The 25,633-nt window shown below is 35.7% G+C and overlaps 1 protein-coding gene across 15 annotated transcripts in view; it reads left to right on the top strand.

The window, feature by feature from the left end:
* PPHLN1 (periphilin 1) overlaps positions 1–25,633 on the top strand; it is a 163,813-nt gene that overhangs the window by 102,549 nt on the left and 35,631 nt on the right. The window contains exon 10 of one of the 15 annotated variants that reach the window (XM_064591380.1): positions 2,834–2,933. The exons of the other annotated variants lie outside the window; for them this stretch is intronic. Within the exon in view, the coding sequence (XP_064447450.1) occupies positions 2,834–2,851 (18 nt within the window). The 3' untranslated portion in view covers positions 2,852–2,933. Of the gene's footprint in view, positions 1–2,833; positions 2,934–25,633 lie in introns of those variants that run through there. 15 annotated transcript variants of the gene reach the window in all.

Here is a 25,633-nt window from a genome sequence, read left to right as displayed (position 1 = left end):
GTGCCTAAGCCCAGCACTTCATAGTAAGTGCTTGGTAAGAGTTTACTGAATGAATGATTTAATATTATTTTTCTTCTCCACCTAAACAGTTCTTTAAAGGAGAGGCTCTCTTAAGAATATAACTGGTAGAAAAATTTGACTGAAATAGCAGGGTAGGGGAATTTTGTTGTCATTTATTAATATTTGTATCTGCTCTTGTTATTATTCAGAGTTGATTTATTTGATCTTGAAAAATGAGCTACCAGTCAGATGTTCAGCCTAGCAGTATAAACGTAAAATTACCTAGTATGGAATTAGTTTTTTGTAGTACTCTATAGACATCCATACATGTTAGACCTGTAAATATGACCAGATTTCTGTTTTCATTTTCCCATTGTTCAAAAACACATGAAAAATCTGACACTAAAGAATATTGAGATTATTACAGCAAAGACAGATGACCTAAAGAAAGAAAACTAAATCTAAAAGGACATTACTGTATTCTGATATGACTAGAGAAGTAAAGACAGTTGTTAGAAGTGTTATAAAATAGAAAAGTTAATAATGTTAAATAATCTTAAATGTTAAAAATAAATTATTGTACTTAATGATGTTACTGTACTCTCTTTTTAAAAGAGCACTTTGGTTTTCATATATTGGCAAGAAAATCAAAACAAAAACTCCCAAGATGTCAGAAAGCTAGTAAATAATCATATATAAATATATTATAAATTTGTGTCTAAAAGTTATAGTGGCTTTTGAAAATGAAAAGGTTTTAAGGGGATTTTCCCCTCATTTTCTCTGTTTTCAACTTTTGCACATTTTATTTTTAGAGATTAAATGCCAAATGGATAGGAATAATGTAAAGGCTTGAGAAAGCCAGATGGTAGTTACACAGCTGTCCAGTAATTATTCTTTATATTTTTCCACATGCTTGAAATAGTTCATGATTTAAAAAAATGAATAATAACCCAAAAAAACCCACATAAATGAGGCCAACAATTCAAGCTTAGAATAATATAGAAATATAAATATTGGTATAATGCCAAAGCTGCTTTTTCTCTCCCATTACATCAAGTGCAGTATGTTCAGATATCTTGTAATATAACATATAATTTTTTTAGGGTTTCTATAAGTTAGATTCTTCAGCCCTTGAATCCTCAGGAAATCATTAACTTGTGGCAGTATTGCAATCTAAAATAAACTTGTCTCTCTAGGCCAAAATTTGGTTTAATTCAATGTGCCCACAAAGTGGCTATTTGATGTTTAAGAGCATACATATGGAAGTAGTTTGTATCTGAATCACTTCAGTGAGAGGGCAAATTCATGTTTTTTGTTACATTATTGCCATCTCATCACTGCACATATAAGAATTTTGATAGGGTTGGAAATGTAGATGCTTTTTGAAAAAGCTCCCCATGTTATAGTCAAATATGGCGGAGAACCACAGTCTAAAATCCTTGAGCCAGAAGACATCAGGTTGCATCTCAGACTGTTATGTTGCTAGAGATCATTTGAATCATCCCGCTTATACCTGAATATCCTTTAGTGGAGATGATCCATTCTATTGCCACAGCACATTTAGCCTCATGTTTTAGATCCTGTGGTATATCTTCTTTTACCCTCATTTCCCCAGGTTTACCCAATTTGGGCCATTTTTACATTCACTTATCAGAATATTTTTCGAGGTTCTTAGCTTCTTAGCTTAGAGAGGGAGATTTCAGAATTTCTCCTGTCATTGTAAGTAATACCTAGATAGCCTACAAAAGTATAGGTGATTCATAATCTATTTCAGGTGTTTGGCATTAATCCCTTGGTTGTAATATCTCACAACTCCTCACATACCTCTATTCCTGAATTATTTGATTTGAAAGTGAATCCCACTACTTGCTCTTTTATCAGTGAGGAATCTTTTAACAAACTGTCACTTTGAACAAACCACACAAATTGAAATCTGTTATTATTACATAACCCTTCTTCCTTCTGTTGCATCTCTGGGGATAAGGTAATATTTACATTAACTGTTTGGAACCTTTTTCATATTTAACCTCATACTTTGTTAAAATTGTGCTTAAACATAGCCTATCAATGAGATCCTCTGTTTTTTGGACGTCTGGCATCTAATGATATTTTAAAATCTCTTTGTAATTCCCCACTGGCAAGATCTGGATTAGAGTTTTCTTTTTTTTTTTTAAAGATTTTATTTATTTATTTGAGAGAGAGAGAATGAGAGAGAGCAAGCACATGAGAGGGGGGAGGGTCAGAGGGAGAAGCAGACTCCCTGCCGAGCAGGGAGCCCGATGCGGGACTCGATCCAGGGACTCCAGGATCATGACCTGAGCCGAAGGCAGTCGCTTAACCAACTGAGCCACCCAGGCGCCCTGGATTAGAGTTTTCTATCTGTCGTCTTTCTTCAGATGGAATCAGATAATCTGAGTAGAACTGGGATGAAATAGATATACATAATATGCATATGCATGTTCTGCCTAGTAGATTGTACAACTATGAATGTCAGGGTGGCTAAAATGCACCTACAGATACAGGTAGAAGAGAAGCAGTTACGTAATGAAACACTACTAAAGATGGTGAGTAACTGCTGTTTATTAGGATTTTTTGCTATGCAAACTAATAGTCTTGAAGAAAAAACTTTCCATCTCTTCACCCTCAAAGCACAGTACTTATATTGTGATTCTCTCTCTACCTTTGTTATATATCTGTGGAGCTTTTTAAAAGTAGAGCTTTTTGGATTTCTACCATAACTCTTCTGGTAAATAGGTTATCAGAGCTTCTCAAGTTTTAATATGCACAGAAATCATTTGGGGATCTTGTTAAAGTATACTTTCTGACTCTGTAGATCTGGGATGGGGCTTGAGATCAGAATTTCTAACATGCTCCTTGGTGATGCTGATTGTCCTGTTCTGTGGACCATATTTGGAGTAAGGAATTAGAAGGAGGTAATTGTTTTTTCTTAAGTTCTTCTAGAGTTTTCTAATATGCTAAAATATGCTAATATTTTATTTTCTATCTCTAATATGCTAAAAGCTTAAGAACTGTTACCACCTTATGTAAACTAAAGAAGTTTTATCTTATGTATTTTTAATTGATGTATAATTAATGTGCAATAAAATGCATAGATCTTAAATATTTAGTTGGATGAGTTTTGACAGTTCTAACACTGTAAATATCACGTGCAACAAATATTTATGAGTCTTTTTCAGAACAGTTGATTATACTGACAGTACATGATCATGTCTCAAAATCATGTGATTTGATTTGGGTTATGTTGAATACCCTCCAGCCAATCCGTTAAGGCTGTATCTTAAGTAGTAACATATATAAGCATAAATTTCAAAGGACACAAAAGATTATGCAGTGAAAAACAAGTTTCCTTCGTAATTCTTAGCTGCCCAGTTTCTTTCCCCAGCATATAGACTATGTAACATACATATGTATGTGTATACGCAGTTTATATATATTATTTATGTGTGTGTACATACTTTGTATATACACACATACATCACGATCATGATTGATTCTGATGAGTAGAGATAAGAGTTGGTACGTGTGTCTCCATATTTTTTCTTTAAATACAAGTGGTGGTTTACCATGTACCCTGTTCAAAAATGTCTGTTTGGGGCGCCTGGGTGGCTCAGTTGGTTAAGAGGTGGTGTTATATCAGTGTATATTAGTCCCCTATTAGTAGATATTTATAATAACTTGCAAAGCCATGTTTTTTTTTCTTTTAAATCTTTTTTAATTGTTATGTTAATCACCATACATTCCATCATTAGTTTTAGATGTAGTGTTCCATGATTCATTGTTTGTGCATAACACCCAGTGCTCCATGTAGAACGTGCCCTCTTTAATACCCATCACCAGGCTAACCCATCCTCCCACCCCCCTCCCTTCTAGAACCCTCAGTTTGTTTTTCAGACTCCATCGTCTCTCATGGTTCATCTCCCCCTCCGATTCCCCCCCTTCATTCTTCCCCTCCTGCTATCTTCTTTTTTTTTTCTTAACATATATTGCATTATTTGTTTCAGAGGTACAGATCTGAGATTCAACAGTCCTGCACAATTCACAGCGCTTACCAGAGCACATACCCTCCCCAATGTCACCCAGTCACCCCATTCCTTCACCCCACCCCCCACTCCAGCAACCCTCAGTTTGTTTCCTGAGATTAAGAATTCCTCATATCAGTGAGGTCATATGATACATGTCTTTCTCTGTTTGACTTATTTCGCTCAGCATAATACCCTCCAGTTCCATCCACGTCATTGCAAATGGCAAGATCTCATTCCTTTTGATGGCTGCATAATATTCCATTGTATATATATACCACATCTTTATCCATTCATTTGTCGATGGACATCTTGGCTATTTCCACAGTTCGGCTATTATGGACATTGCTGCTATAAACATCGGGGTGCACATACCCCTTCGGATCCCTACATTTGTATCTTTGGGGTAAATATCCAGTAGTGCAATTGCTGGATCATATGGGAGCTCTATTTTCAACTTTTTGAGGGACCTCCATACTGTTTTCCAGAGTGGCTGCACCAGCTTGCATTCCCACCAACAGTGTAGGAGGGTTCCCCTTTCTCCGCATCCCCGCCAACATCTGTCATTTCCTGACTTGTTAATTTTAGCCATTCTGACTGGTGTGAGGTGGTATCTCATTGAGGTTTTGATTTGGATTTCTCTGATGCCGAGCGATGTTGAGCACTTTTTCATGTGTCTGTTGGCCATTTGGATGTCTTCTTTGGAAAAATGTCTGTTTGGGGCGCCTGGGTGGCTCAGTTGGTTAAGAGACTGCCTTCGGCTCAGGTCATGATCCTGGAGTCCCAGGATCGAGTCCCGCATCGGGCTCACTGCTCGGCAGGGAGTCTGCTTCTCTCTCTGATCCTCCTCCCTCTCATGCTTTCTGTCTCTCACTCTCTCTCTCTCAAATAAATAAATAAAATCTTTAAAAAAAAAAAGAAAAATGTCTGTTCATGTCTTCTGCCCATTTCTTGATTGGATTCTTTGTTCTTTGGGTGTTGAGTTTGATAATTCTTTATAGATTTTGGATACTAGCCCTTTATCTGATATGTCATTTGGAAATATCTTCTCCCATTCTGTCGGTTGTCTTTTGGTTTTGTTGACTGTTTCCTTTGCTGTGCAAAAGCTTTTTATCTTGATGAAGTCCCAGTAGTTCATTTTTGCCCTTGCTTCCCTTGCCTTTGGTGATGTTTCTAGGAAGAAGTTGCTGCGGCTGAGGTCGAAGAGGTTGCTGCCTGTGTTCTCCTTTAGGATGTTGATGGACTCCTGTCTCACATTTAGGTCTTTTGTCCATTTTGAGTCTTTTTTGTGTGTGGTGTAAGGAAATGGTCCAGTTTCATTTTTCTGCATGTGGCTGTCCAATTTTCCCAACACCATTTGTTGAAGAGACTTTTTTTCCATTGGACATTCTTTCCTGCTTTGTCAAAGATGAGTTGACCATAGAGTTGAGGGTCCATTTCTGGGCTCTCTATTCTGTTCCATTAATCTGTGTGTCTGTTTTTGTGCCAGTACCATACTGTCTTGACAGTATGACAGCTTTGTAATAGAGCTGGAAGTCCAGAATTGTGATGCCACCAGCTTTGCTTTTCTTTTTCAACATTCCTCTGGCTATTCGGGGTCTTTTCTGGTTCCATACAAATTTTAGGATTATTTGTTCCATTTCTTTGAAAAAAGTGGATGGTATTTTGCTGGGGATTGCATTGAATGTGTAGATTGCTCTAGGTAGCATTGACATCTTCACAATATTTGTTCTTCCAGTCCATGAGCATGGAACGTTTTTCCATTTCTTTGTGTCTTCCTCCATTTCTTTCATGAGTGTTTTATAGTTTTCTGAGTACAGATCCTTTGCCTCTTTGATTAGATTTATTCCTAGGTATCTTAAGGTTTTGGGTGCAATTGTAAATGGGATCAACTCCTTAATTTCTCTTTCTTCTGTCTTGTTGTTGGTGTATAGTAATGCCACTGATTTCTGTGCATTGATTTTATATCCTGCCACTTTACTGAATTCCTGTATGAGTTCTAGCAGTTTTGGGGTGGAGTCTTTTGGGTTTTCCAAATAAAGTATCATATCATCTGCAAAGAGTGAGAGTTTGACTTCTTTGCCAATTTGGATGCCTTTTTTTTCTTTTTGTTGTCTGATTGCTGTGGCTAGGACTTCCAATACTATGTTGAATAGCACTGGTGATAGTGGACATCCCTGCTGCGTTCCTGACCTTAGGGGGAAAGCTCTCAGTTTTTCCCCATTGAGAATGATATTCGCTGTAGGTTTTTCATAGATGGGTGAAGCCATGTTTTAAAATAGAATTCCTCTGATTTCTCCACCTTTATTTTAAAAAAAGTGTGTATGTATTTTTAAAATATACAAGTATTACATTTAAGATGAGCAGTTTTGGAGGGGAGTTGGTTTAGTTGTGGTTATCAGATGCCTGTGTTTGTGTCTTGTGAAGTGCTGTGTCGGATTCAGTGATGCCGTAAGAGATCACCAGAGTGCCTGGTGATCAAATTCCTGAGTCCATGTATTCTGAAATCTGTATGTTTTAAAACACCTCTTGTGATTCTCATGGCAAGCCAAGTTTAAGAATAACTGAAATATATGACATTACAGAGAGAATCTTCATTTCTTGCTTGTACCAATCATTGTCAACCTTTCTCAAAAATTTTTATTAGTAGATAGAATTTATGGAATCTCAATGAATACAGTTGAAGGGGTGTGCCTGAAAGTATTCTTTAAATGCATTATTCATGGTATTTCTTAAATCATAAAAAATTATAATTTGTAGGGGGGAAATGTCCATTTCTTCTTTCTCTTATTTGGTGAATAATAACTAGGAAAAAAATTTGAAAGTATCATTAAGGCAAATTCATTTTTTAAAACCTCTTTGACTCTTTCAGAATACTATCTATCCTAACACTGTCGTAACGTTTTATGAAAATGCTGATATTTCTACCTTGAAGTAAGTCTCTCTTTTAAAAGAAGGGTAGATTATATATTTATATATTTACTCATATAGTTAAATTATAGATGGGAATCCTTTCCTTACTCCATTTAGTTTTGTGGGGTTTTTTTTTTTAAGATTTTATTTATCTGACAGAGACAGCGAGAGCAGGAACATAAGCAGGGAGAGTGGGAGAGGGAGAAACAGGCTTCCCCAGGACCCCGGGATCATGACCTGAGCCGAAGACAGTTGCTCAACGACTGAGCCACCCAGGCGCCCCTCCAGTTAGTTTAAAAAAAAAAAAATCAACTTCAGAAATCATTTTGTTGCCTGTCTAGGTTGTTAAACTTATAGGTTAATAAGGTTTTACTGTAAATCTAGATCAATCTACTTAATATATAATTTTTATTTTAATTTGAATTCTACATGTTAACCATTTTCTTGTGACCATATGGGCTACTCACTACCTTTCCAAACTTTTTCCTCAAAATAAAGAAGTTAGACTGAGTAATCTTAGATCCCTTCTTAATCTCCATCATTTAAAACTGAAAGCTAAATATTGCTGCTTCTGCACACACTGTTGCATGTAGCTAATTTCAGATTCAGGTATAGAATTTTTAGGTGTTTTATTTTGTTTTTTTTTTACCTCTTAATAAGGACACAGGTTCTTACAGTAAAACTTTTTTTTTTTTTAACTCAGATATACTGTTGCTCAGATACACTGTTGCTATGCATCAATCGGTAATTAGTGTTTTTGAGCTAATGAGTTGTGAAGAAAATACTTTCTTCAGTGAATGTCACATTTAATCAGTGCTCAATCTGTGGCTCTTCTCTTTTTTACAGTGTCTAGTTTCAGTCCCTGTCGATATAGCCTGATGATTCCCAACACTCTCACTAGTTGTTGCTCCTTCTCTCTCAATATATAATAGGATATTTTTGTTTTACTTTTAAATTAAAATGGGTAGAAGATTAATCAAATGTACCATCTTCCTGAAATGTTAACTAGAGTTAGGGACATGGAAAAAAATCAGCTTTTAACACATAATGGATTAGAATGAAATTGTTTTCAAAGCAGTGGCAGCTCTATTGTATATGCATGATCTAAACATTTCACACTAACCTTACATAATAGAAACATTCTTTGTTTCCCTTTTTATCAGACCAAGTAACAAACTTCTTAAAAGTGCAGCTCTCACCACTATCTTGTCTAGACATCAAGTCTACCCTACTATATCTAACAATCCATTATTACCAACCACTTGTTCAGACTTTACATATATAGATTTAGTAAAATATACTCATACAAGATTTACCCCTGAAAAATTTCTTATTCTCAAAACACATTAAAGATAAATCCTTTATTTTGTCCATATTTCAAGGTTTTTGAAAGTTATAGTTTGTCAAAATCTGGTCTTATTCCAGAAACTTACTGAAGAACAAGTGTAAAGTTTTCGTTTTAAGGAAGTTTCATCTGAAAGTTATAAGGTAATTTGTATCATGCTTGAAATGTTAAAACCAAGCATCTCAGTCTTTACATTGAAAAGTAAGTTAGTTATTTTATACCTAATATAAACCTGTAAATATGAAGATTATTGACCCTGTTATATTATTTTTACATAAAATAGAAGATTTGGACAATACAGATACTAAGCCTGGTAAGAACCATATTTAATATGTTTTAAGTACCAGAAGAGATGAGACCATCTTGGACCTTATCCCTGGGGATGTCATCACTTAAAATGTACCCAATTATAAAGCATTTCCGATATAGTTGTTCCCTGTGACATAAGCTCGAGCACAAGCTTCATTCTCTCACCTTTCCTCCTTGTCCACCGTCAACAACTGCTAGGTAAGGATTTTCTCTAGTGGTTCCAAATTATTGTCCCTTGCTATTCAGTTCTCCTGCTGTAAGTTGACATGTCTGAGTATTTACTTTAAATGACATTTGTAAGTGGTATGGCATAGTAAACAGTGGATGTTTCCACTTAGTGTTTTAACTTCAGAGCCCTTTTCCTCATTTGTTAAATGGGGTTAATTACATGCTCTCCCACAGAACCAACAAAGCACTCTATGTGAAAGCCCATTGTATATTGAAAATCACTATACAGATGTCATGGTAGTATTAAGAATTACTTTGCCTGTTTCTTTACAGCTTTGGAATTTTGACTACTTGCAAATTATTTCTTAGGAATATTATAGAGCAAATCTATAGAAGTTTAACTCTGAGAGCCTGTTTTCTTATCATTGTCAGGATTTGGGTTGTTAAACCTTTTATCCTTATGCTTCTGCTTTTTTTTTTTTTTTCCTTTTTTCCTCCATTCATTCAAAATGAATTGTAAAAATAATTATACCATGAAATATTTGTTGGCGGGGGGGGACTTTATAATTTCTCTTTTACATTTTCCATTTGGCTTTTTTTTTTTTTATCTCACTGGTTCCAGTCTATTTTTCTAGCTATAAGAAGTACCATAAGAAAATAAATGTTTCCTTCTCTTTAGAATTCCCTGCTTCCCTTCGGCATTTCTGAAACATAAATTATTCTCATATTTTCCCTTTGTCATTTTTCATTTTTAAGGTGTGATCCCTTCTGTGACATCTGCTGTCTTCTCTTCACTGTTGTTTAATTCAGATATTGTATAATCAGCTTATCTGTCTTACACATTCATGTGCAGATACCAGCATGAGTTAGTTGATATTCTCAGTTCATTTATACAAGACATTTTAAAAGTTGCACTAAGAAAATCTTAACTAAAAAATCTATTTAAGGGTAACTTGAAATTAAACATTAGAAATAAAATGATGATTTTTAGTATCTGGTTCATTGAGACATATCTGTTTTGTTGTCGTCTCCCCCCTTATTTTTCCTCTTGTTTTATTTTGTTTTTTAAAAAACTATTAGAGGAAATTGGGCAGTTCTGTTTAGAATACTTGTTTACTCAGTTAGCTGGGATATTATTTGTAGGATTTTTTGTCAGCCTCAGAGCTGAATTTTAAGATTTCTAATCCCTCAGTTATCGGACTTTGGGGCAAATGAGCACTTACTTCAACATCATTTCTGGTTAGCTGAAGATCAACCATGCTAAATTCTGCTATGCTTGTATTGTGCTCTACTTTTTAAAAAAAAAGCACTTTAATGATGTATAACATATACAGAAAGAAGTATTCAAAGTATACAGAAAGAAGTATTCAAAACATATTTGTTAACCTGAGTGATTGCTCACAAAGCAAACACTTCTGAAAACTACCACTCAAATTGGAGTGCCTGGGTGGCTCAGTCGGTTATGCGTCTGCCTTGGGCTCAGGTCGTGATCTCAGGGTTCTGGGATCGAGCCCTCTGTCAGGCTCCCTGCTCGGCAGATAGTCTGCTTCTCCCGTTCCCTCTCCCCTCTGCTCCCCCCCCCTCCCCGCACTTGTGTGTGTTCTATCTCTGTCTTAAATAAATAAAATCTTAAAAAAAAAAATACCATTCAGATCAAGAAGTAGAATATTACCAGCACCCCAGGGGTCCCTTTATACCCTCTCCCAGTTACTACCCCCTCCTTTTCCCCAAAGGTAGTAACCACTAAATTAATTTCTAACACTGTAGTATTGTTTTGTCTGTTTTTTAAACTTTATACAGATAGAATAATATGATATATATTCTTTTGTGTCTAGCTTTTCTTTGGTTCAGCATTGTGTTTGTGAGATTCATTGATAGTGTTAACATATAATAGAGCTCCTTATGCTTTTAATTTGCATTTCCCTGAATACTGATGATGCTGAGGACTTTTTCATATGGTTATTGGCACCTCTTTTAGAAAGTACCTGTTGAGATTCTTGTCTCTTTTCCTATGAAATTGTTTTTGTTCTTTTTTAATTGATCTGCAGAGTTCTTTATATATTCTAAATACAAGCCCTTTGGTAGTTATATATGTTGCAAATATCTTTTCCCACGTTGTGGCTTGTTTTTTCATTCTTTTGATACTTTTGGAGGAATAAAAATCCTTACTTTTAATGTAGTCCAGACTTTTTAGTCTTTTTCTTTATTACTGTTATTTGTCTCCTATTTAAGATAGCTTTTTTTTTTTTTTTTTAAGATTTTATTTATTTATTTGAGACAGAGAGCATGAGAGGGAGGAGGGTCAGAGGGAGAAGCAGACTCCCTGCCAAGCAGGGAGCCCAATGCGGGACTCGATCCAGGGACTCCAGGATCATGACCTGAGCTGAAGGCAGTCGCTTAACCAACTGAGCCACCCAGGCGCCCTAAGATAGCTTTTATTACCTTCAAGAAGATTCTTTGTTTTGTCTCTCACATTGAGTCACAATCCATCTGAAAATTATTTTATGTATAGTGCATATTAAATATATGTCAGAGATCCAGGTTTCATTTTTCTTTTCCCATATGGACTTTCCTTTGACCTGGAACCATTTATTGGAAAGACCATGTGTTCTTCACTGCTCTGCATTGACACCTATGTAATAAATCAAGTGTCCATATATATATATATGTGAATCTGTTTCTGGACTCTGTTCTCTGCTGTCTTGATCTTTGCAATAATACCATGCTGTCTTTGTTACCATAGCTTTATAGTAAGTCTTGATATCCAGTAGAGCAAGTTGTCTTTCCTTGTTGTTTTTCAAGAGTACCTGTACTTGGCGCTGTGAACTTATGTAGAAATCTTAGAATCAGTTTCTCAATTTCTCAGATACAACAAATAAAGCCTGTTGGGATCCTGGCTCGGGATCGTGGCTCAGGATTTCTCAAGAGGTTTCTATCAAACTGATAACGAAGGCTGTAGTCTCTGAAGACGTGACTGGAGTTGGAAGATTCACTTCCGAGCCCACTCATGTGGCTGTTGGTATGAGTTTTACTTCCTCGCCATGTGGACCTCTCCACAAGGCTTCTCATGACATGACCTCCCCAGAGCTAGAGTCCCAAGAGAGAGAAAAGGAACAATGCTTTGCTGCCTTTTTTGGTCTGTTCTCCAAGTCACATACCATCCGTTCACTTCCACCTTGGTCTATTCGTTAGAAGTAGTCACTAAGCCTAACTAACACTCAATAGGAAGGTATTACACAAGGATGAAAATACCAGGAGATGGGGACCACTGCAGGCTATCTTGGGAATTGGCTGCTACATCTCCCATGATCAGTGTTACCTAAAGTTACCAGTCTTATGTCTTTTTCAAAGAATCAGCTTTTGGTTTTATTCATTTCTTTCCTGTTTTGTATTTTATATTTCATTGAATTCCTTATTATTTTCTTTCCTTCTACTTTTTTGGGTTTAATTGCTCTTTTTGAACAAAAACCTCTTGAGCTAGGTACTGATTGATTTGTAGCTTTTCTTTTAACCTATAAATTCCCTCTCAATAGGTCTTTAGTTGCATCTTCCAGAAGTTGATGTTATTTTTGTCATTCAGTTTAGAATATTTTTTTGGGATTTCTTCTTAGAGTTTAGAATATTTTGAAATTTCCAAATGCAGGAGATTTTGTAGTTTTTTTTCTTTTTTTTTTAATTTCTAATTCAAAACCACTGTAGTAGAAAACATACTTTTTAGGATTTGAGTCTTATGAAGTTTGTTGTGACTTCCATTGTGGGCCAACACATAGTCAGTTTTTGTAAGTATTCTATATACTTGAAAGGAAGGTGTATTTTGTATTTGTTGAGGGCATTGTTTTATTAGTATGACAATTAGGTAAAATTTATTGTATTAAATTCTCCATATCTGGGGCACCTGGGTGGCTCAGATGGTTAAGCATCTGCCTTTGACTCAGGTCATGATCCCAGGGTCCTGGGATCAAGCCCCATGTTGGGCTCCCAGCTCAGGGGGAGTCTGCTTTCCCCTCTCTCCCTGCCTCTCCACCTGCTTGTGCTCTGTCTCTCTCAAATGAATAAATAAAATAAATCCTCCAGTCCTTATTGGTTTTGTTTGCTTGTCTTAACAGTTTCTGAAAGAGTTGTATTAAAACCTTCAAATGTTTCTGGGTTCATGTATCTCTTTTAAATGTTTTTATTCCTTTTGAGACTATTATATAAAGTGCATATGAATTTACAATTATATCTTTCTGAAGTAGTTTTCTTCATCTCTAATACTGCCTCATTTATCTAAGTTTTTGTGTGGTATCTTTTTGTCACCTTGCTTTCAGCTGTTCTGTATTATTGTATTTAAGTTATTTTTCTTATAAGCAGCATATAGTTGAGTTTTTCATCCATTTGGATAAAATATGTCTTTACTTGGATCATCTGGTCCATTTATATTTAATGTAGTTACTGATATATCTGTGCTTAGTTATTCTTCCTATTCTGTAGTCCTTTTTCTCTCCTTTTTTCCATCTTTGGGATTTTGAAAATTATCATTCATTTCCATACACCAATAGTGATACACTGTTTTTTTCTTGCTAGTTATACACTGTTTTACACCATGCATTCCTGATTTACTGAAGTCTAACATACACTAGTATTTTTAGCTTCTTGATGATCAATGTAGGCACTTTAGAGCATTTTAACTCCATTGAACTTCCTCTTGATTGACCTATTACAGTGTGTTTTACTTCCATATATATTTTAAACCCCACGAGATACTAACAGTCTCCTTTGCAGTTAATATTCATTTAGGCTTATTGAAATATTTACCCTTTTTAGGGGCACCTGGGTGGCTCAGTTGGTTAAGCGACTGTCTTCAGCTCAGGTCATGATCCCAGGGTCCTGGGATCCAGCCCCGCATCGGGCTCCCTGCTCGGTGGGAAGCCTGCTTCTCCCTCTCCCACTCCTCCTGCTTGTGTTACCTCTCTCGCTGTCTCTCTCTCTCTGCCAATTAAATAAATAAAATCTTAAAAAAAAAAAAATTACCCTTTTAAAATTTTTCATTGCTTCTTTTTTTTTTTTTTAAGATTTTATTTATTTATTTGACAGAGACACAGCGAGAGAGGGAACACAAGCAGGGGGAGTGGGAGAGGGAGGGGCAGGCTTCCCGCCGAGCAGGGAGCCCAGGACCCTGGGATCGTGACCTGAGCCGAAGGCAGACGTTTAATGACTGAGCCATCCAGCGCCCCTAAAATTTTCATTGCTTCTTATGTCTCCAACTTCCACCAAGGATCATTTTCTTCTACCCAAGAACAATGACTAAATAGTTTCTAGTGTATCCCCACTATATAGTCAGTAGAAAGATTTATGGAGAATTGCCACAATGCTGCTGCATTATTTTAGTAGTTAGAAGTACTGTAGGAACTTTGGAGTTAGGGGATTTGGCTTGAATCCCAGTTCAGCCACTTAACTGTGTGTCTTTGGGAAAGTCATTTTATTTTTCTGAGCCTTGCTTTGCTCACTACTCTAAGGGGAATGGTGCTATTATCCCCTTCATAATAATGTTAGAATTAAATGGGAATATATATTTAAGTTGGCTAGGACATTGTCAGTAGCCAAAATGGCTGCCATTATTGCTTTATACTGTTTTTCATAGTTGGAAAAGTATTTAGGTCTTCGTATGTGCTTATGAGGCTTTTGTGGGTTAGCCTGGAATCCCAGCTTAGAAAAATAAGGCCCAAATTCCAGCCAACTAACTTAAAAGTTATACTGAAAAATAATCTGTTCTTTGGTCATTCTTGTATTTTAAATTAAAACATTCGTGAATGGGTTGAAATTAAAATTAATGTCATTAAACCAAGAAGGAAATAAATGACTGTTCATGTCAGTTTCATCTAGTGATTCTCTCTTACAAGAAGTGAAAGGTAAAGAGCAAAGTAGATCTTGAATAACTGAAATGGTAGGATGGTGATACTATGATGGTATATTGTCATCTCTATTTACCTGGGATGGTAGTAATTATATTGGGGCTACGAGGGCTTGATTTTTGTGCATATATCTTTTAAAGATTATTTTGCTTGGGAAAAAGCCTTTAAAATATAGTAATATATTTGAGGTAAGGCTTTTTGCCTCTTATTTTTTTACCCGTACAGTCCCCATGTTAGATTGATAGGAAATATTTTAGGGTAAATTTGAAATACTCATTTATGGTATGTGAATTCAGGTTACAAAGTTTTTAAAATTCCATATCAGCAAATATCCCAGTACGCCTTTCCCCCATTAAGCCGCTTCTTTGTGTCAAGTTTTTCCAGAACTTTTTCCTGAACATATGCACTCCATTGTCATCTGCTATATATAGACTGTGTCAAATTGTGGTACTTATTTCTATCTTTAGGATATTTCTAACTTCAAGATTATTTTTACTATTTATAAATACTATACTATTTATTACTATTTACTATTTATTTTTCATTGGCTTATGTAGGCCAATACATAGGTACATGCACGCACGCGCGTGCACACACACACACACGCGCACGCACATATTCTTCTTTTGAGGATTCTCAATTATAATTCTTGCCCAGGAGTTTTGATGGTTTTACACTGCATTGATTTCTAACTATGGTTTGCAGTGTTCTGCCCTGAAATTTTATTCTATTATTAGCATCCTTCATTGGTACTGTTTGAGGAAAGCCAAGAAGAAAAACCTTTTGTGCTTATTTCAACAACTGTTGTACTACATGCATTTCTCTATCCTTTATATTGGTTGTCTAAAAGTTACAGATCAGATCAGGTCTTAATAAAGATTTTGTAATCTAGAGATTTTAAGTAGTACTTATCCTATTTAAATATTTAATCATAAGCTATTTTAGCAAAAATTCTTGGTACCCTTGGGACCAAGCTTAAAGAAATGCATGTGATTATCTCAGTAGAGGCTTTTTCTTACATAAAAATATTTTTCCATTCCAGGTTTCTAATGTAGTACATTCTTGATCGTGATCATGAAAGAGATCAGGGCCCCATGTAAAGCAAAGGAATAAAAAATATTAAATTGCCTTTTTAGTGGAAGCCTGGTATTAAGGGAGGTAGTTTGTTTGCAGCATGTTTAATTTTCAAGATTTTGTTTTATTTATACTAAAAATTTATTTTTATTCACTGAGTTCATCAATTGCACAGCCAACTGTTGTTTGCCCATGAGAGCAGCACAGCCAAAATGTAATAATAACATCTTTGCCTCCTACTCATAGCTAGCATATGTTCAACTACAATACTACTTACCTTTTATAGGCTGAAAGGAAAATTACCTAATTAATCATCTTCATATCGTTTGAAGTTCCTTGCCTACAGTAGGCTCACAGTAAATGTGTAACAGTTGAATGAATGGAATTAGAAGGAGTCTTCAAAGCATCCTGAATCCCATGTGATTTGGCTCTGCTGTTTTAGCTTGAAGGTAAATACTAGAGTACATCTTCAGGAATCTTTCCCTTCAGGGATCTTTCCCTTCAGGGAATTAGAAGGAGGTAAAGGAAGAAGCAAAAATTATCTTTATCCATTTGGTTGCAAAAACAGAGTTCACAAGATTGAGATGATTTCTCATAAATTTACCACATATGACTAAAATATATATTGAAAAGATTGTACAAAATATTGATGAAAAAAATTAGATCTTTATGACAACCTCTGAAGGGGCATGGGGAAGAGATTATTTTTCTTTTTTCTTTAGGATTTTATTTATGTATTTGACAGTGCGCAAGAGCACAAGCAGGGGGAGCATCAGGGGGAGAGGGAAAAGCAGGGTCATTGCTGAGCAGGGAGCCCCATGCGGGGCTCAATCCCAGGACCCTGGGATCATGACCTCAGTGGAAGGCAGATGCTTAACAGACTGAGCCACCCAGGAGCCCTGAGATTATTTTTATTTTAAAATTTATTTTTCAATATGCAGTTTTACTATAATGTATTTAGATACGGATTGTTTTAAATTTTTTCTGGTTAAGATATTTTATGCTTCCTGTACCTGAGAATTTGCATTTTTCATTAGAGCTAGAAAATTACGTTATCTCTTTAAATTTTAAGTATCCTTTATCATTCTTTCATTTCTCCTAAACTTTCTTCTTTTTTTTTTTTTTAAATCTGAAATTATAACTATTTTGTTAAGGACTCTCCAAGTCTTCAGTTTTATATAATTTGCTGTTTAATCCATTCATTGAGTTCTTAATTTCAGTTATATTTTCCATTTCTATACTTTTAATTTAGTTTTCTTAAAAATCTGCCCAGAATTAGATTGTTTATTGCTCATGCTTTCATTCTTTCGCATCTTATTTTCTGTAATGGATAATTTTAATACCTGAAGTCTGAGGGCTTTAATCCAGCTGCTGTTTCTGTTGACTCTTGCTCATGGTAGCATGTTCCCTTGTATTATTTGTATTTTGGAGTTGTGAGTTTTTATTTAGATGCTCATGGAAGTAGACCTGTGTTTATGAATATTCAGAGGAAATTGCATCTCCTTGCCTCAAGAGGCTCAATCAAGGCAGAGAAGTTTCCCTGTCTTTTTCTTTCACTGATAGGTAATTTTTGTTTGTTTGTTTGTTTGTTTTTTTCTAGTTCATCCTGTCACAAAGATCCTAGCTTTATGCAAAGGCCTGAAATTTCAACTCTGTCTTGAGAGGGCCAAAGATCATGTCTCTCATTCCTGACCAGGCTCTAAGTTCTTGGCTCTTTATGGCAGCCATGGCCCATGATGTTAGCTTATCATTCTGGTTTCTTGTTTCTTCTTCTTTTATGATTGCTGGCAATTACCCTTAGTTACTTTAAGAGCTTAGCTGTTCTTTTAAAAGAATGTGTTTCTAAGCTTTTTGAGGCAGAAGAGTTTTTCTAGAAATAGTATGTTGTTTTTCCTATCTTCATTTTACATGTTTAAAAAGCTTAAGTGGCTTGTTCCAGCTTATAGCAGAAATGGTAGAAATGTGACTGTTCCTTACTTAGTGCTTTCTGCTGCTTGATTACCTTGAATAATAGGCTTAGAAACTTTGTCTTGATTTGATAGAAGAGCTTTGGAAAGAAGCATTCTGGTATACTCCAGTTCAGTTCTGCCACTAACCACCCAGAGTTAGTGCAGACCCCACAAGTTAAAGGGCATGGTTCTCAACAAGACTGCCCTTACTTCAGAAACCAGCAGCACTTTGGGGGTCCCCAGGCCACTTCTGACCAACTGGCTACAAATTTAGGGGTTCCCATGACCCCATCAGGTCCAGTAATATGCTAGAAAAACTGATAGAACTCAGAAAAGTGCTATACTTATGATTATAGTTTTGTCATAAAGCATGCACGTCAGGAAGGAAATATTGTTCCAACTCCACTGGTGTACTGTAGTTCAAGTCTGGCAGTAACCACTCAGTCAGTGCAGACCCCACAAGTTAAAAGCACATAGTAGTAGGGGCGCCTGGGTGGCTCATTTAAGCATCTGCCTTTGTCTCAGGTCATGATTCCAGGGTCCTGGGATCAAGTCCCCCGTCGGGCTCTCTGCTTGGTAGGGAGCCTGCTTCTCCCTCTCCCTGTGCTTGCTGATCTGCCTATTTGTGCTCTTTCTCTCTCCCTCTCTCAAATAAATAAAATCTTAAAAAAAAAAAAAAAAGCACATAGTAGTAGATGAGAAATTGAAGTAGTGTGAGATAGGGTCTGATTATAGATTATTTTACAGAAAGTTTTTAGTAGAGAAAAGATAGTAGATGGTAAGCCCAGGATAGTTTGCTGAGGATAGCTGGATTGGAGCCCGATCATTGAAAAATTTAAATGCCAGGAGAAAATAGTTTAAATTCTGTTGATTGGAAGTATGGTTTATGGACGAATTTCAAATATGTGAGAATTAGGATCAGGATTAGAAAAAAAAATACTAGTAAATAAAAGAGGGGGGTGGCGCCTGAGTGGCTCAGTCAGTTAAGCGCCTGCCTAGGGCTCAGGTCTTAATCCCAGGGTCCTTCAGTCAGTCCCACATCATGCTCTCTGCTCAGCAGGGAGTCTGCCTCTCCCTCTCCATCTGCCTCTCCCCCAGCTCATCCTCTCTCTCACTCTCTTGCTCTCTCAAATAAATAAGTAGAATCTTAATAAATAAATAAATTAATTAAAAATTTAAAAAACCCTAGTGTGGCTGTACAGAAATGTTTGACTATTCTTCAGGTGAGGTGTGAGAGCCTGAATTAGATTGCTAGAGTGAGAAATGGAGAACAAGCGCAAGAGACTGTGTGGCAGGCAAATGAATAAAACTCACTGACCTACTTATTTATTATTTTTGAACACTTATGAAAAGGTAAGAGTAATATGAGAGAGACTGAAGATAAAAAACAGATGGAATAATTGATGAAGCAAGAGACTATCAATAGCACAGGTAGAGGGACTAACCTTGAAAATTTAGAGAAACCCTTTTCTGTGACTACGGCAAAGGAGAATAAAGTGGCAGCCATTTTTAAGGTGGAGAGGAGATAAGTTTAGGAGAGGCAATTTTGCTAAGAGTGAGGGGAAATGGGATAGGGTGGGGAGAGTCCTATCAGCACTTGGAGTTCCTGAATCAGGCATGGAAACGACTTAGAATACCCCATGTGGTGTATGTTGATATGGAAGTCAACAAGAGAGATTAAGGAGTGGATCAAATAATTGCAGTTTTGGACTTTTTCCAACAATTCACAGCATCCTTTGAGTAAGAGTGGAAAAGGCAAACCGGATTGTTTATCCACAGTTCACCAAGTAAGAACACCTTAAATGTTGCTTTAAAAAAAAAAAACTCACTGTAAGATGGTAAAAGTTGAAAAAAAAATTAATGACACAGACTTACTCTCAGTCTTTAGTTCAGCTTTAAATGCCAAGAAGTTTGACTAGTTCTTTTGCCCAGGTTTTTGAGCAGCTACGTATTGTACTGTTCACAACTGATAAAAATTAAACTTACATCTCTAATTCAGCATAGCTGTTGATCATGATGCATTTAAAAGGGGAGGTAAAAAAAAGTACTCTAGTTTTTAATGTTTTTGAGATATACTTTTTTTTTTTTTAACTAAGGCAGGAAATGGCTAATATATTTTAGAATTTTCCAACTAAAAGGAATGAACAATAGTATTTTTAAACAAAGGTGAGTTGCTGTGCTCCAGAATACTTTGAATCTCGATTTTCCTAGCCTAATGGAATGTTGCTGTGGTTATTTCCTGACTTCTAAACCTGTTAAATATAATTGCTTCTCTGCTTGAAACCCTCCAGCAGCTTCTCATATTTAGAATAAAAATCCAAAGTCTTTACCTTGGCTCTAGAGATCTGCTAGTTTTGTCTATTACCTCTCCCTCCAAATTTCTTTCCTATTACCCTTGTGTTTTACTGTGCTGCATTCACGCTGGCCTCTGGATAAAACATGCTTTCCTCTCTTCTTGGCGGCCTTTGTTGATGCTGTTATTTCTGCCTAGAATGCCCTCACTGGTCTCTTCTCATTTTTCAGGACCTGCTTAAATGTTACCCTTTCACTCAAACATCTCTTTATTCCCCTGACCAATCAATATAGTTCCTCCATCACTGAATGTACTTTATTTTATACAATACCACAGTTATATACATTTATGTATTTTCATACATTTTATTATATGTTCTTTCCCACTAAGAAAACAGTTTCCTAAAGATAAGGACAGTATATTTTTATGTTCACCGCTTGTACAGGGCCTGCACATGCTAGGTCCTCAAATATTTGTTGATTACTGGGCTCTCAAATGTTTGTTGAGTGAGTGGTTTCTAAGTATTAAGTACTTTATGTTCTGTCACTTAATTCTCACAACAGCGCTGTGAACTAAGTTACTGTTAAAATCCCCACATTGCAAACAAGGCAACTGGAGCTTACAGAATTATGTAATGTGCCCAGGGTCACTCAGCAACCCAGACCTAGGGGCTCCATGAACATAAAATCCATGATCTCCATCACTCTGCCATATTCTTTTCCCACCCCCTTAAATCCTTCCATACATTATATTTTAAAAAGTGAGACAAAATAAAACTAGACATTTAAAGTGCTTATGAACATACCTTTCTATAGTAGTTGCATAGTCTTGGGGATTTTTAAAAGGATTGAAGGCTGATTTTTTTGGTATGTGGTTTTGAAGATTGAAATGTATTTAAATTACATCTATGTTGTTCACTGTGAATCAGAAATTCTTTTGTAGAAAGAAAATGATAAGAAATTATACCTATTGTAATTTTTTACATTTTCTCCTTTATGTTTTGGCATAGCTATGGATATGAATGGCTCATTCCTCATGGTCATAATAAGTTGATTCTTACTATGCAAAGAATTTGAGTTTGAAGTTTTTATTGTGTAATTATCCACATATGATGACTTGAAGGCTAAGAAAACAGTTTAATCTGATTTCCATATGGATAGTTGAGTGATAGTATGTGAGGAGAGGGTATATTCTTTTTTCTCTTTTTTAACGAAATATGGGACATTATAGTCAGAATTTGACTTTTAAAGTTGTGTTTTGGTTCTAATTTAATGTAGCTTCTTTTGTCTTTACACTTTAAATAACTTAAGTGCCATTAAAAGAATACAGAATGCAGCTGCTACATAATTGGGCTACATGGAATAAATGCTGGCTTGAATCACTAGGGATGATTCAGTGTTTGAGGAAAAATTTTAGAGCTATCCTGTCACACCTACACAACAGAGACAGGCAGAAATGGAAATTTTTCTTTTGTTTTACATATAATATGTTTACATTTTAATTATTGCTTTATTTTAGTAATATGCCATCTCTTTGCCTTCTTAAATAGTGTCACCCTGAATGGTACCATTTCTAGGCAGGTTTTGTTTTAGGTTTTGGGTTTGGTGTGGTGTGTGTGTGTGTGCTTGGTTTTGTTTTGTGCAAAAGACAATACATATATGTTTTTAGACATTTTGAAACTTGTCTTTGTACAATAGTCTTTTTAAAAAACTGTTTTTCTCCTTTGGTGTTTCGTTTTAATAGTGAAAACTACATGAATGTACAGTGAAGCAGAGTATTTCAAATTGAATTTTATCTTCCTACAATATGATTATCAGATAGGGGAAACAAGGTTTAGACCGAATCTCAGATGATCTGGTTAGATTTGGTTTGACAAAATAATAGAATGTTGTCAATCCATGCAACAGGAATTAGGTATTTTAACCAAAATATGGTCTTTGTATTGGATTGGCAATCAGTTTGCACAAACTACAGGAAAAACATTTGCTAAGCAAACTATTAGCAAGATTCTTTGTATAATTTTATACAAGGAAGTCTTTTTTTTTTTTTTTTAAGATTTTATTTATTTGACAGAGAGAGACAGCGAGAGAGGGAACACAAGCAGGGAGAGTGGGAGGGGGAGAAGCAGGCTTCCCGCGGAGCGGGGAGCCCCATGTGGGGCTCTATCCCAGGACCCTCGGATCATGACCTGAGCCGAAGGCAGACACTTAACGACTGAGCCACCCAGGTGCCCTGCTTTTTACTATTTTAAAATGACTTTATAATGTAAACTTTCTTTCCTACTTCATTTCAGAACATTTATTATATTTTATCTTCCTTGTAATGCTAAATCAATTAAAATTTTAATTATGATTTTTGCTTGATCAAGGAACAATATTTATTGACAGCCCTTGTGAACAGATACATTTACTAATCTCAAAGAATTTGCATAATGTGATCAGTTGGAAGGATGGCCAAAATAGTTAAAATTTGAGCCAATGCCAGAATATAGAATTTTAAGCTTTTAAAAATCAGAGATAATTAAAGATCCATTTCCAGCCTTATACTTAATGGGAGACCATTACAAAAGAAGCGAATAAATTGTATTTGCCTTCAATATAATGGAGGAGGTAGCAAGGACAGAAAGAAACATACATTTCTTAAATATTTAAAGAAATCTGGAAAAATTGATCTGAAAAAACTTTGTGAAAGATGTCTTAAATGAAATTTTGAAGAAATTAGAAAAGCAACCAAGGGAATGCAGATGGCATATGAGAGCAGGTAAAATACTGAAAAAGGTATGGGTAGATAGTATTTTGGTGAGTGATGAAATTTAGTAGCTAAGATTTCCTGAAGAATTACATTGGGTCAGATCTTGGGAACCAAAGCCGCAGTATTCTGAGAAGAGTTTTTCCATCTGTAGGATGATGTGTGTGTCTGTGAGTAGGTACACTTAGAACAAGAAGACTAGAAGCAAAAACAGTTAGAATTTCCACAGTGTTGCAACAGGATTGTATTGGTTAGGTCCATGCTAATATTTTGACTATAGAAATAGCAAAACCAAGAAATAGGGAGGTGCACAAGAGAGTCAGATTTCAGCACTATGGTACCTCTGAAAACATGTGAAACAGTCCCTTTTAAGAATAGAATAATTTAGCAATTAATTTTTACAAATGATTTAGTGTTTGCTCAGGAAATAAGTCTTAACCATATTATTAATTTCTGGACTTTTAAATACTATAACATGAAGCACACTGAACTCTCACAGAGTAAAGCCACATGGGATACTGAAAATATCTGAGAAGAGAAATGGTTCAATGCATTTTTCCAGGATGTGTTTATATTAAAAATTTCTGTCTATGTTGTATCTCCATGTGCACATGGTAATCTTGCACGAAGTAAGGTTAAAGGGGATACCGCAGTCTGCTGGGTTTTTTTGGCTCTTACAGTAAGGTGGTCAGCCTTTTGACCCTTACTTTATCTGAACCAATTCAGTGTTCACTGCTGCTAATCCAAACAAAAATTTCATTTCTGGTTTTCCCTGTTATTCTTACCTAAAATATACCAATCATTCCAGTCTTAGCCATTTTGCCGGCCAAAAAAAAAAATTAATTTAAAAGCATAGACTTTCAAAATAATAACTCATTTAAAAAATTTTTAATAAATGTACTACATATTAAAATATATATGGTAAGGTTTATTAGACCTTCAGAATTCCAGTAGAATTTCGTAGTTATAGTACTATCATTTTTACCCTCAGAATTTCAAATAAATAGAATATTTAGTTGTATTCAGTAATACCAGCTTACCCAAAATTACCTGTAAACATTATCAAAAAATTTCATTTGACTAGATTCCTGCCTCAAATTGTTGGCTGAAGCTAAATTCTATCCTTAAAAAGGCTTACTGAAGGCCAGATTTATATTTCCATTTACCAAAATTTAATAGCACCATACTTAGTGATTAACACCTAGTGCTTTTCTTGAGTAGAATGCAAGTAGCAGTGTAACTGATTGATGTAACAATGACAACATCATGATCTAACATGGTCTCTTCATTTCTGTGTACAATATTGTCATAAGTATGTCTCTGATTCTTGGAAGGATCTTCAGTATCATTTAAGAAGTCATTAGTAGTTTCTTTTGTAATGTCAAATGGACAGATCAAAATTAACTTTAAATCCTATACCAATTATACGCTATAAGTTTTAGTATTAAAAATGTAGACTAGAAATTATCTGTAGATAGACCTTGAAAATAGGTATTTTCATTCATATGTAATGGGACTTATGGACTTTTCCCACTGTACATAATGCCTTCAGAGATAAAAGTAAAATAATGAATTAATATTAATTAATTTTAACCTCCTTTTAATATACATGATACTGCAGTTCCTATTTTTAAAATGAAGCTATACTATTTGTGTTATGAATAATTCCTTTCTTCTGGAAAGAAAAAACGCATTTTAGGAGCATTTTTAGTGGTATTATATGTTATGTAATTGAAAAGCCTCTCTTTAGCAGAAGTGTAATTAAGGAGACCAATAATATTCTGTTTCTTACACTTGCAAATGATGAACTGAAAGCAGATACTTTTTTTTTTTTCCGTAGGAGTAACAAAAGGCTGTAGTTTTAGTGGAAACGCCAAGGATTTGTAGTTATTTAGTTCTTACCATGGAAAAGTGTAGCCTAACTTTAACTATGTTGGATAAAGCCTTCTGAAGCACCTTTGAAAGGTTTCCAATTGCATTGAAGAGAAAATTGATTTCTCCTATCACCTTGGCATTCCTGCCAGTATCAAGCACTGCTGCTGAGCTGATACACTGCAGTGTGGGTATCATTGTGCATGTCTTTGCTGCTCGCAGATTGCCACCCCAGCCCAGAAGGCCAGGTAATCTCTCTTACATGTAGCTGGCTATTGTGCTAGGTATCTGGAGAAAGTTCCTTTTGATTACAAGTTACAAAACCCACTCAAACTACCTTTAGCAAGGAAAGGGAAAGTATTGAAAGTTTACAAGAATTTCTCATGGGGCAAAGGCAGAAATCAGGTGTTGACCCTGTAATTGGAAGGCCATCGGGCAGTTTCTCTTCCTTTCTAATCTCCCTTCTTTTTCCTCAGTGCCTCCTCTCTACCTCTACCAACATTCACTCTTCCTATATTCCTTGTCATTATCAACTTCATAAATCTGATTCATAATCTAAACCCTGGGATTCATCTTCATTATCAGCATCCTTTAAATCTTCTTCTATAAGTGTATTTTTTTCATTTGGCATATACTATAAATATAGCTGTCAGAGGCCCGTCTCGGGATGGGAGTGAGGATAGGAAGGGACAGCTAAGCAGAAACTGCAGAAGCTACCTGTCTGGAGTTACAGGTAATCTTGCCCACCATTTGTGTTTCCTATCCCTTCACTGGCACCTTTTGGTTTTGTAACCTCTTAACAACCCCCACTCTCATCACCTTCACTAAAAAGAGACTATGGCAAACATTTTAAAAATTCTCCCAAACTATTACATTAGCAAGGACTTCTTTATCTTGAGCTGAAAATTCACAATACCATGATACTGTAACAAAAATGAAAGTTTTTCCAACCTGTAGTACATGCTAATGTTACAGAAAACAGAGAAAAGGAAAACACAACAGCACATGTGTGCTGAACCCATAACTTTCAG

Source organism: Mirounga angustirostris, unplaced genomic scaffold, assembly GCF_029215605.1.
Source record: "Mirounga angustirostris isolate CCGP_5_RB_7025 unplaced genomic scaffold, mMirAng1.0.hap1 SCAF_5, whole genome shotgun sequence".
Taxonomy (NCBI): Eukaryota; Metazoa; Chordata; class Mammalia; order Carnivora; family Phocidae; genus Mirounga; species Mirounga angustirostris.
Note: the sequence above shows the minus strand (reverse complement) of the source record. Positions and strands in the feature narration are given on the sequence as shown.